Genomic DNA, 12,327 nt, shown 5'->3' on the forward strand with positions numbered 1-12,327 from the left:
TACTGCAAAAAAGACTACGAAAATAGTAAAATTGTGACAATTATAAAAATTCGCATTTCCACTGATTTATTTACAGACGTAACTTAAGTCGAATTTATCTATTTATTTATTTATTTATTTGTTTTGAAATCCAGGTATCTGGGGATTTATTAATTAACACTAATTTTCCAACCAAACAGATAGTTTTTACATCGTAATAAATTTATATAGGTCGCAAGGGGGGAGGGGGTGCATATATATAAATACTTTCGAAAATCACGACTTCTCGTATTATCCGTTTCTCGAAGCAAATTGACAAGAATGATAACGACGTTCCCTTTAGTCTTCGCCAGACTACTTCTTTGACCTCTTTATTACAACTCAGACTTCCCTCGATTATTTAACTGTAGCCTTAACTTAGAGAAAATATATATTATTTCCTTACTTAAATTTATATATAAATACAAGTTCTCGATGTATATTGCTATGATTGTTTCGCACACGTCGCTAGTACGTATATCCGATGATTCGATTTCACTTCTGGTGAGTATATTTCTCTATATGTATCAATACCACAGATTGTGTTATTTCGTGAGCGGCAGTGTAAATACAAATAAATAAATGCAAATGATAGAAGACACGTTCTCATTTGCGAGAAGAATCTAAGATGACCGACTTGGTCTTGGTCTTCGACATCGCGCGAAGCAATATATTCGTAATTGCGAATCGCTTATTCGCGCATGGATCTCGCCAAGTTCCCGCCTGTCATTCGCGTATGTCTAACATAGTCACGTTTATCGTGAAGTAGATCAGGTGACGTTCTTCAAGATCCACGGTACGAATTTGGAGATCCGCGTGCAGACGCCCGGTAAGTTGGCCTCGGCGCATCCGATCCCCCACGATATGATACCGGCGAGAAAGTACCTACCGTCTTTTCCGCGTACTTGGAGAGGTCCTCCGGAGTCGCCCTATGTGTGAAAGAATAAAAGAATAATCAAATGCTTTTCTCTTAATGACAGAAGTGTAAGTTCATCATTCGCACGCGCTTACCTGACACGAATCTTGCCCGCCGGTCTCGTAACCGGCGCACAGGAAGATGTCCGGTATGAACTCGTGTCTACCGGCTCTTAGAAACATCGATTTGCACCTGTCGTTACTCACTATCGGCACGGAAACCTGAAAAAATGATAAAAATGTGTAGCACAGTGGGCTAAAAGAGATTACACGACTCTGATAATTATACCTCTTGCAACACCGAAGGCAGTGTTCCACCCTCGCTCAATCTTCCCCAACCCGTCACCGTCGCGTTCTCCCCGATCAGGAGATCGTCCGTGGCTGGCAGACAAATAGGCGAGATGTGCGCAGCGAACGTCAAGGAACTCTCGAGCCGTACTAGCGCCAAGTCGTATTCATATGTAAAAAAGTTGTACTTGGGATGCACGACCTTCTTGGCAACGCCACGCTCTACGTAGGGTAGCCGCTCCTGGACCGACGAGAAGTCATACTCGCCGACTCGTATCCGTATTTGCGACGTCAACAAACTGAAAGTCGAAGGTCGAGTAAAGTAGCTGTCCCAGTTATAAGTCATTTAAGATTGATGACTATAACTTTTTTTATGTTTAGAAAAAGGAGTATAATAAGTCGAACATATATATATATTTTACATAATAATGCTCTAAACTTTTGCTATCATATTTAATTAAAATAAAAAGATTTTTATTTGTATATTAAATAATTATTTAAATTTTAATAACCGTCTATTGATGACCCAGTTGCAAGTCACTTATAATCTTTTTGTCCCAATTGCAATGCGAAACAACATATCTCTTATTTTGCAGAGAAATATAAACTTATTTTTTTTTTTACATTTTTTTGCAATATTATAGTTAAGTTAAAAATGTGCTATTTTACTAATAGATGGTGTAATAATGTTTCTTTTTAAATATGTTAAATAATTAATTGTTTAATAAAATATATTTAAAGCAAGAGCGACTTACTATTGAGACATGACTTACAACTGGGACAGTTACTTTAGCGACTTGACGATAATAAAGCGATAAGAAAAATTTCTCACAAAAAGAGAAACCTGGCGAGTACTCACTCGTCGACGCAATGACCCGCGGTGGCGATCCAATTCTCGTTGAGCACCGCACCACCGCACCGATGAGTGCTCGAGAAGCCGAAAAAGGACGTCCTACGTACGGACACCTGCCAGGGCCATCGGCCAAACGGCGCGTCCTTCCCGCCGACAATCCGCGTTTCCGGTCGCGGGAACAACGGTGGTATGCCACATTGCATGTTCTTGCTCTCGTCGGCGGCCGCGACTGTCATCACCGAGCCCGTACCCTTCTCGGTCGTCGCCGTCGACCCTTCCCGCTCGCTCGATCCTTGCGTCGTGACGATACTCGTGGTGCTAGTACTGATCGTACTACTCGTCGTGGTCGTCACTGTCGTCATCACGGTCGTCGGGTTAGTTGTAGCGCGGATGGTTGTCGAGGATGGCAGTGTAGTCGGCAACGTTGTGCTCAGCATTGTGGTTTTCTTCGTGGGTCGTGGCCTAGTTGACGTTTCCAAGTGGGACGTCGTTATGTAGTGCGCCGAACCCAGGGGTTTCTGATATTCCGTGCTCTACGCAAAGCGCATAGTGCGTATAAATATCTCATCACATGACAATAAATATTTTGATTGGAAAGTATTTCAAATTTCGACAAAGAAAGAATTTCGACAAAAAATATTTTTAATATTAATACATTTGCGCGATTAAACGCTAAACAAAATATATATATATATAATTATCTCGATATTGAATAATGTTGATAAACGAGCAACAATCATCAAAGAGGGAAAATATAATACTTGGACTTACTTGTTGCGACTCGGTCGGCTTGAAGCTCGGTCGCGACGGAAAGGTTTCCGGTCCATTTTGAAGACCAGGAGTGTCCGTCCAGTGCGGTTTCAAGGACGGTCTAGGTGGCGTCCAGCTGTTCGACCAGAAATGAGAGCTCGTACCTAAAGACGGTATTCGTACAGTCTCCGATACAGTAATCGCGGTCATTGGTTTAGATGACGAGGACGATAATGCTAGCGACGATGGGAACGAGGATGATGAAAATGACGATGTTGACGAAAACGACGACGGTGAAGACGATGATGAGGATAGCGACGATGGTTTCTGTTTAGTGACGAAGACCGGTTCTGTAGTTACTTGCCAATGAGAAGTTTGTGGTATGGATCCGGCTGCGCTAGAATAAAAGACAAATTTTACGTTATGTCCGATACGTAATTGACGCGAATAATTAGATTTTTTTTTTTTTTTTTTACAAATTTCTTTTGCAATACAGAACGACACTGTCTGCGACGACTCAAAGACAAGTTGCATACCTGGTGGAAGGTTGCTTGACATAAGTCGGCCTGGTGGTCGTTGTTGTTGATGTTTTTGTGGACAACACCCAGACGTTTGGTTTCGAGATGAAATTCGGTCTCTGATCTGCCTGACTACTTATCGAGATCGGTCGATAGGTGGTCGTCTTGACCGAGAAGAACGGCTTCGGGAAATCCGTCGACGACGGTTTCGATTGTGCTGGCTTGGTTGCCCAGTGGGGTCGTTCGGTGTGTATGAAATTCAAATTCAAATGGGGCTCTTTTGCCGTTTCCTGGTGGAAAATCAATATTCCATTAAACTCGATGGTGCTTTCATCGCGCGAAAAATAGCGGTTGCTGTTAGTGGCGATACTTTGCAGTATTGAAGGAATACTTGTATCAAGCATTGCCTTTTTATCCTCAAGTGATTTGCAAAATAAATAAAGAAAGAAAAACGCTCGTCGATATAAGACTTACATTAAGACAAGACACTTACTATTTAAATTACTTTCATCTTTATATAAATATTTTTTAGCCACAATTAGTTAAAATTAACAAAAATTACAATTAAAAACGTCTTTAGAAAATTAGGCAAATATTCCGTCGTGAAACTTATAAGTAATAAATATTAATATATATACATCAGAAGCACAAAAAATCAATTTATTCTGATAATTAGAGTCCAAAGTGAAAGAGTTCTTACGTTCTCAACAACGGAATTGACATTCGGCCGATTTATCGTTTCCTGCACACTGAGATCGATGTCGCCGGTCTTTCCGTCGTCCGGTCTCGATTCAAACGGTCTCTGATTGCTCGGTTTGGCCGGCTTGCTCGAACCAGTGACCCCGTCGTCGGCGTGCTCCTTTCCCGGCAAACGTATTATTAGCGTGTTATGGGTCTCCGGTTTGTCCTTGAAGCCCGGTTGGCTTTGAACGGACAAAGGTTTCTCGCTCGTCGCTCCCTCGTTCGGTCTCGTTTTCTGATGATGAGAGTGACTCCCGTGATGACTTCCGGGTCTCTTCGTTTCCTGCGGCCTGTCTTCCGTCCACGTGCTCGGGGAGGACGCGGAGACAGACACCGCGGGGGTTTGCAGCCTATCAACGTCGTGCTCGGACGTCGGTTTCGCGTGCGGCCTCTTCTGCAGGGGTCTCGCGGCACCGTGCGAGTACGGTTTTAACGGCCTGGTCGAGCCGTGAGACCCCGAAAGCTGGTAGAGACTCGGTTTCGCCGTGCTCGACGGTTTTGCTGTACTCCAGCTTGAGAGAGAGGAGGTCGACGTGGTCAGCCTGGTGGTCTCGTTTGACACCGCCAAGCCAAACAGAGTCGGCCTAAGTGTACTCGTAGTCGTATCGTCCTGCTGCTGCTGCTGCTGCTGCTGATGAGGATGGTGAGACGCGCTTATCGTGTTTACCGTCGTGTTGTGGACGCAACAACTGCCGAACATGAACGTGTCCACGCACACGCCCACGTGCGTCCCCTCGGACTTGATGCACTCCCACACGAACATGCACGTGCCTTCCTTGCTCTCGGAACCGGGCACTTTGCAGGGCTTTGGACTGATTTTGTAACCTGTATGTGAAATGCACAAGAGATCGTGCTATTCTCTAGGTGTTTTATATTTTTAATAATCGATAGAGAAAGAGAATCTTAAAAAACTGCAGTATTTTTTTCTTTTCAGAGCCAAACTAGAAATATCTATGCTGTTTGTAATTCTGTAATTTCACGTTCGCGTTAGGTTTTTCGCATCGGCATTCAAAATCGGACTTTACGTACGCATTGAAACCTTCATTATCACTGCTGATAATTATTTAACGACGTTTCTACTCACGTGCGCTCGCTTCGAAAGAATCGTGAAAGGAAACATGCTCCGGGCGATGAGATTACATACATTAAATTTGATAGATGCGCTAAAGGAATGAATATCGCGTGACGTCCTGTCGCGCTGATACTACACGATAGGTCATGACAATTAGACTGTCTTACATGTCTTACATACCCGAGATCTATCTCGCCGGGTCTATCAAGCCAGGTGAAAGTGTACTACTTGTCGAAGAACGCGTGCTTGTGAGAGATCGCGTAAAAAAAAAAAATGAAACTTAATTGCTGGAAGGATGAGTACGTAGACCTGGGCCCGTGTCATTAACCGAGTCATGGCAAGACTCGGGTAACGTGAATTACGACCGCACCGCGCGCGATGTAGCTTCACGATGTAGTCGCTTTCTCCGCTTTGGAGACTGACACGATCGTGTCACGGTTGCATTATGTTACGGAGGGAAGCTCGCAAAAGGAGGGAAGATTTTTTTTCTTTACGCAGCAATTTTTTTCCATCGACCTTCGCGTTCGGCTCGAAAGATCGATGTAATTGTACCGTTCTCGATACTCTCGTCGAGAGAGAAAGAGAGAGAGAGAGAGAGAGAGAGAGAGAGAGAGAGAGAGAGAGAGAGAGAGAGACAGGGGGTCTCTCGTTACGAAAATTACAGATTGTGAAAGTTGGCATTATGCCGCTAGATATTTCCAATTTGTTAGTCTGACAGCGAAGTCATCGCGAGTACGACCCGATTTAAAATGCACTCTCGTATTCTCTTCGCGCACGCGAACACGTTGCATCTCATCCGTCAAAGATCACAGCTGATCTTCGCCGGCAGGCGGCCAATTGTGCACCTCTATGAGCTGGTGAAGAAATAATAGGGAGACAGGGAAAGAAACTCTCTTTCCTCCCTTTCGGTCGGAAATTCATCGGGAAGAAAAAAAGAAAGTAGCGCCTTCTTTCGCTTTTCTTTTCTCACGCTCATGCACGACCGACTGCACCTTGACCGAGTTCTCCTTCCAATTAAGCGTTACACATTTAAGGAGAGAACCTTCGGGCGAAAGAGGGAGACGTTGCGTTGAAGGGAGGATGCGAGCGAAGAGAAATGAAGAAGAATGAGAAAGAGAGAGAAGGAAGAACGGCAGCTGCAAACGGCTCGCTCGAAAGTGCACGCGGAAAAGATGAGAAGAGAAGAGACGAGAGAAGAGAAGAGAAGAGAAGAGAAGAGAAGAGAAGACGCGTCGCGTCGGTGCGTTTCGCGGCCGAAAGGACTACAGAGAGATGCCGCGGATACCGACGAGAAGCGCGTTTAAATCACCAAAAGGTATATTACTGACTGTGACCTCGATTCAGCGTGCTGAGAGACCTGGCGATGCCCGACCACCAGAGAATCGTGGCCACGTAACCGATCCACCGCATCCTGATCCCTGAAAACAAAAATGTCATTGGTTATTCGATGTGTTGTTCTCCTGGTCTACGTAATTGTTGATTTAGACTTTCATTTTTCGAGAATGATTGGTAGCCAGCTCTGCTACACTATATGGTAGATTTTATAATTCTATCAAGAGCGCTGTCAAAGGAGAGCGCATGTGCGCGAGCAAATCTACGCTTACGTCTACTCTTTCGTCCCGTCTATTGTCTATTGTTCTGCTACGTGTGCATATGTATGTGTGTATAGGTACGTGTGTATGTGTGCGCTCCTTTCTAATTCACTTTCCCGTTGCTGATGCACGCTTTTCATATTAACCCTTTTCAGAAATGCACGAGATGTATTTCATCCCACGCGTATATTTATGTACAATGCGCTTTTTCTCTCATTTCTCAGTGAAACTACGAATAAGTAAATTGTTATGAGTGTATCGTATAGATGATATCACACGCAACTTTATAATTTCTCTATAAACGTCACTTCAAGCGGTTTCAATTTACATAATATTATTACTTACGAAAGACAGGAAGTCATCCGGAATATTAAATGCGTCTTTCAAATCCTCACAGCGTGTATTACTTTTAGCGATGTCTTCTTTTAAGAGCGAGATATACATACAAGATGAGATATACATACAAGGCTAAAATTAAATAATAATTTGTACATCTCCATCGTCAATAAAACGGTAGCACAACATTTGATTAAAGATAATTTAAAATTTAATATTTTTTACACTATTTATATTATGCAAGATAACTGAGAAATTTAGAGCAAAAATGGAACAAGTGCATAATTAATAAAATCTATTTTAGATACTCATTTAAAATAAAATATCTAGATTTGTAACATAAATATAGATTTAAAATATATTTGGCAGTTTTTAAACTTATTCCATTTCTAACTATAGATTAAATTTAATCGATGATTGAAGAGGATCGAAACGTATGGTTTTATAATTTTTTAAATTGTTTTTTAATTTAAATATACTTTGCTCGCTCGTACACCTGCTGTTCGGTTCTATATTTTTCATCTGTTATCTTACAGTTTTTTAAATAGTTTGATGATGAAATGTTAATTTTCTTTCTTTAAATTTAATTATTAATTTAATATATTAAATTAATTAATGTATTAATTAAATTTAAGAAAGTATATAACTCTTTACTTATTTATAATTGTAAATTCGATGTGAACGCTATCAACAATAGTATAAAAACTGTTAAAATATTTCATGAGTTGAGAAAAGAAATTTCTCATTTCTAATTTATCATTTCGCTGACAATAATCTGAGATCAATGATGGTATTTTGGTGACGCGACAGCGTCAAATGCGAAGCTAAGACATATCGCGAGGAGCAAAAAGCTGGCCCGACCTGTCACCGAATTCTGGTCCCGCATTCCAGGTCATCGATGCAGCATCTCTCGCTTTCGAATGTTCGATCGAGGATACTGTCATCTTGAATCTGTTTCGTCATTATCGTCGCGATTATCTTCATCGATATTACGTCGTCTAAATGATCGCTTTGTATTCTTATAAGGAGATGTGTATTTTTTATTGAATTTTTTATTAAATTGAAATATAAAATTCTTTTGTTCAAGTAACGCAAAAGTCTAAGAGACGTCAATAAAAGACACATTTAAATTTGAGAAATTTGTTAGATTTACAAAATTATTTATAAACCTTTGTATATTATATGCTATGTATTCGTGTTATTTTTATGTAAAACATTCTACTAATAATTTTCGAACAATTCTTTCTTGTATAAAATTTAATTTTTTGTAATTTCTTTGGAAACGGTTATTTCAAATATAGTTCTTGAACAGAACTCTATTCGACATGTCGCATCTTGCGTAACTTTTGCGGATATAGATATCCCATATATAACTCGAATAACTTTCTCGATATCTCAGAGAAGATAGATGCTCATGTCAGATATTCTGATATAAATGGATACTTCTTTTCCCGTCAGATATTCATAGATATCTATATTTAAATTCTAAATTTTTAGATTTATGTATATAAACAAGTTGTAAAAAATTTAAGTTTTACACTTTTGCACGGGCGCGAAACAAATTATTAAAATATATATGCTAAACATAAACAAATATATATATAAAACCTATTAAATATATAAACTACTATATATATATATATATATATATATATATATATATAAAATGTATTAAATTCTCTACAGATTAATATTAGGTCAATTGTTTATATTTTTCTTGCCTTAGACAATTCGCAACAAGTGATTTGAGTTTATTCAAGAGATGTATTGACTCCAATTAAAATATGATGTAATACATCGCGAATAATATAGAACATTACACAAAATATCATGATATACATACGTAAAATTATGACACTTTGAATTTTATTGTCGCGAAAAATATTTATATATCGTCTAAAGCTTTATAAAATATAATGGGAATTTTCTGATATTATTTTTGCAGCTGCACTCTTTTTTGTGTCTAAATAAGAATTATATGAAAAAGAAAACCGATATGCGAATAGAGGCCGGCGCTTAATTTGGCTGCAAAAGATTTTCTTTTACAATTATATTCAAATCTAAAAATTGCTGCATTCCCAAACGAAAAGTGGATTTTAATGCGATAGTACACGTGCGATAGACATGGTTTCTCGAACTAATTCGCCGCTGTAAAATCGGATCTACGAGGTCTATTCTGCATGCTCGGGATAGTGCGTTCGCGTCGGAGGCCGCTCTGGGACAAGGTCAAGAAGCAGAATATAGAACTGTCGCTGGCTAGCCGGCCACGACTCTTCTTTTACTGCCACCGGTAGCTGCGGTCGCTGCCACTTGAGGCAGAACATGTACCAAGGACGAGCAAGAAGAGATGCCGGATGACCCAGTGATCGCGGATTTCAAATCGCGCTTATCGATCTTCTTCATCGTGACCGCTATAGTCATGTACAATAATACAAAAAGAGCCACGCCATCAATAGCGGATCATCCATTAGCCGCAATACGTCTGAGGTCTCGCGTATTGAAGCTACTTTACAGCAGAGCAAGTGTGCAATTTTTTCGTGACATTTAATATCTGTAACAACTCTGAATTTCTAGAAGGAAAGTAATACAGGTAATTTGCATGAGGCAGTTTTGTGTCTTAGATTTAAATACGATAGATAAATTTGAATTATAATTTGTACAAAATATATTTTTATACAGCAATTAAATTATCCAACTTTTTTCCAAAAAAAAAAAAAAAAAAAAAAAAAAAAGAGAGAAAAAGAAAAAAGCACCACTGTGTGTATTACCGTTTTAATAATATGAATAAATATTAATAAAGTTGCGTGATTTATAACTGTATTTATCAAATTTACGTATTTCTCCTATTTTATTAAAATAATTAGGAATACGAAAGATACGGCCGTTATAAAAAAAATTTAATCACTCAATTTTTACGTAGGTTCCGATCATATATTTACTAACATTGGACTAAAAGGCGAATCGGTCAAGTGTACGAGTCCATTAGCATTCATGGTCGTGACAAGATTTTGTAACGCCCGCAGGATCTTCTCTCTGTTGACTTCTCAGTTCCCAGGCACGTGCCATGTGACGCGTGAGATGTATACATACTATTTGAAAGAGACACCGTATAAATCAAACGTACCTAACTCTTCATGCTTGTTATGCAGAATATACACGCAAATATCGATACACCGCGAAATAGACAATTTTGAATCTTTTAGTGATTCAAAATGTAATCGTCGCATTCAGTGTCTATCTAAATTTTGTAGAAAAATTTTGTTATAATTCTCTGATATTTCAAGGCTTTTCCTTCAAAATTCCAGGTAAAGAGAATTTTCAGACATTTAATGCAACTTTGTAAAATAAGTTTTTTTATGGTGCGCATTTTCTAATGCATTTGTATAAAGGAAATAAAGCACTACTTAAGTTTCAAGTGATAGATTTGAACTGAAAAAACTGAATAATTTTTGTAAGATAAATTTTTTCACTTGCATATTTTTATTTTACCACCAAAAATTACAATAAAAATATATAGGTACTGTATATTTTATATCTGTTAAGACAATAAATATATAAACAAAGATAGATAAATATTTATATATAATATATTTTAAATGCACATAACTCATAATTTGATGAATCAACGATGGATTGCCGATTGATTATAACATAAAAACAAAATTATGAAAGAGAGAATTGTTTTTTAAAATAATTTCCTACGTTTCCAATAAAATTTCATGAAAATTTTCTCATTCTTCCAGGTATAAAAAAATCCGTGAGAACTCTAGATCCTTCATGTTTTTCCAGACAGTAGACGCTTTGTGATGTTGCAAATACAACAAATATAATCAATAAATATCGAATTAATAATAGAGATGTGTGAAAATATAATAATTAAGATAGACATACGGAAGCAAATCGCAAAGTGAGACGGTACGGTATTGTACGATGAATGAGGTTGAATGCGATAAAAACGACACGAATCTCTTGTCTCAGGATAAAAGACAAGAACGTGTCCATTGTCTAGAGTTATTTCGCATCTACGAGAACCTGTCGAGAAAAACGTTCAGTGCGATAACCGCGTTCCCGACGCACGTCACCGTCCAAAGAAATATTCCGTAACGACTAGCGGTCATCATAGTTACTCGTCTCTTCTCTCATTTCTGCTTAATCGTTCTCATCCGACAGCAAATGGATCTCGAGATTCTCGTTCGTAACAAGTTGGCGCGATCTATACGCGTTCCGTTCGGCCGCATGCCTCTTGCATCGAAAATAAATGTCTAGAAAAAGTTTCAAAGCGCACGCGAAGAAGAGAAGATTCGAACCGGAAAGATCAATTTTTCTGAATCATCGTATATATAATTTATATAATTTATGTTTTTCTCTATAATAAATTTTTGAAAAATTACAATATTTATATAAATCAGTTAAACGAATTATAAATTTATGTATTAAAAATCGCGCACTCAAAAAAATGATCTTGCAACTTGAACAAAAATTTTCTAGGTGTAAATAATTAACTAAAATAGATAAATTATTAGCAAATACTGTGATACTGCGTATATTTTGCACTTAATCAATTTAAATGACAGAGACAGAATTTATATCTGTACTATTGGTGTAATTTAGACAGATAATTTTTCTGTGACGCCTATCTTTAAGGCCTATTGTCAAGGACAATTATATTTGTGATTGCTAGAATATTGATGCTATAAATTCTATACGTGACAAACAATATTCTAACCCATACAAAAAGTAGCGATAAATTTTAATTCAGACATCTAGAAATCTATCTACATTAGCAAAATATTTTTTTAGTGTATTATATTAATTCACATTATTTTCTTTTTTTGAAACAGCACGTTTCAATAGCCCTACGTCACTTCCTGTATATCTGCAGAGAATCTCCTACAATTTTCCTCCTAAAATGATTTCACTCTTCGAGAATTGCAGTTCGAGTCTCGTACCCGAGAGCGCGGTATCATGATTGTTTTATTTCAATTGTTACGGGTGAATGGTTATCAACGCGACGAAATAAAATCGCGGCAACACTCGGACTCGGACTCGGACTCGGACTCGGACTCGGCGAGTCGGGAGTCGGGATTCAGGAGAGCTCCTCTCGACCGTGCGTGCGCGCCCTTCCATGTGAATTAGGCTCGGCACGGCGCTTTAATTCCCGAGTAATTTAATTTATGTCTTTCCTGGGTACGTTCGAGCGGCGTTGGCAAGTTTAATGAGCGGGCGTAACAGTTCCTCCAGCAG

The 12,327-nt window shown here is 38.7% G+C and overlaps 1 protein-coding gene across 6 annotated transcripts in view; it reads right to left on the reverse strand.

Moving 5' to 3' along the window:
* Positions 1-65: 65 nt before the first annotated feature.
* Positions 66-12,327, reverse strand: part of LOC140662938 (uncharacterized) — a 35,071-nt gene continuing 22,809 nt past the window's right edge. For 4 of the 6 annotated variants that reach the window (XM_072886709.1, XM_072886719.1, XM_072886704.1 and 1 more), the window contains 8 exons: positions 6,484-6,573; positions 4,043-4,908; positions 3,361-3,632; positions 2,846-3,221; positions 2,081-2,607; positions 1,223-1,520; positions 1,030-1,155; positions 66-947 (listed from right to left, as the gene is read on the reverse strand). In XM_072886709.1, the coding sequence (XP_072742810.1) occupies positions 789-947; positions 1,030-1,155; positions 1,223-1,520; positions 2,081-2,607; positions 2,846-3,221; positions 3,361-3,632; positions 4,043-4,908; positions 6,484-6,565 (2,706 nt within the window). In that variant the 5' untranslated portion in view covers positions 6,566-6,573 and the 3' untranslated portion in view covers positions 66-788. Of the gene's footprint in view, positions 948-1,029; positions 1,156-1,222; positions 1,521-2,080; positions 2,608-2,845; positions 3,222-3,360; positions 3,633-4,042; positions 4,909-5,335; positions 5,698-6,483; positions 6,574-12,327 lie in introns of those variants that run through there. The other 2 variants (XM_072886730.1, XM_072886740.1) reach the window with 2 other exon arrangements.

This window comes from Anoplolepis gracilipes, chromosome 1 (assembly GCF_047496725.1).
Source record: "Anoplolepis gracilipes chromosome 1, ASM4749672v1, whole genome shotgun sequence".
In the NCBI taxonomy this organism is placed as follows: domain Eukaryota; kingdom Metazoa; phylum Arthropoda; class Insecta; order Hymenoptera; family Formicidae; genus Anoplolepis; species Anoplolepis gracilipes.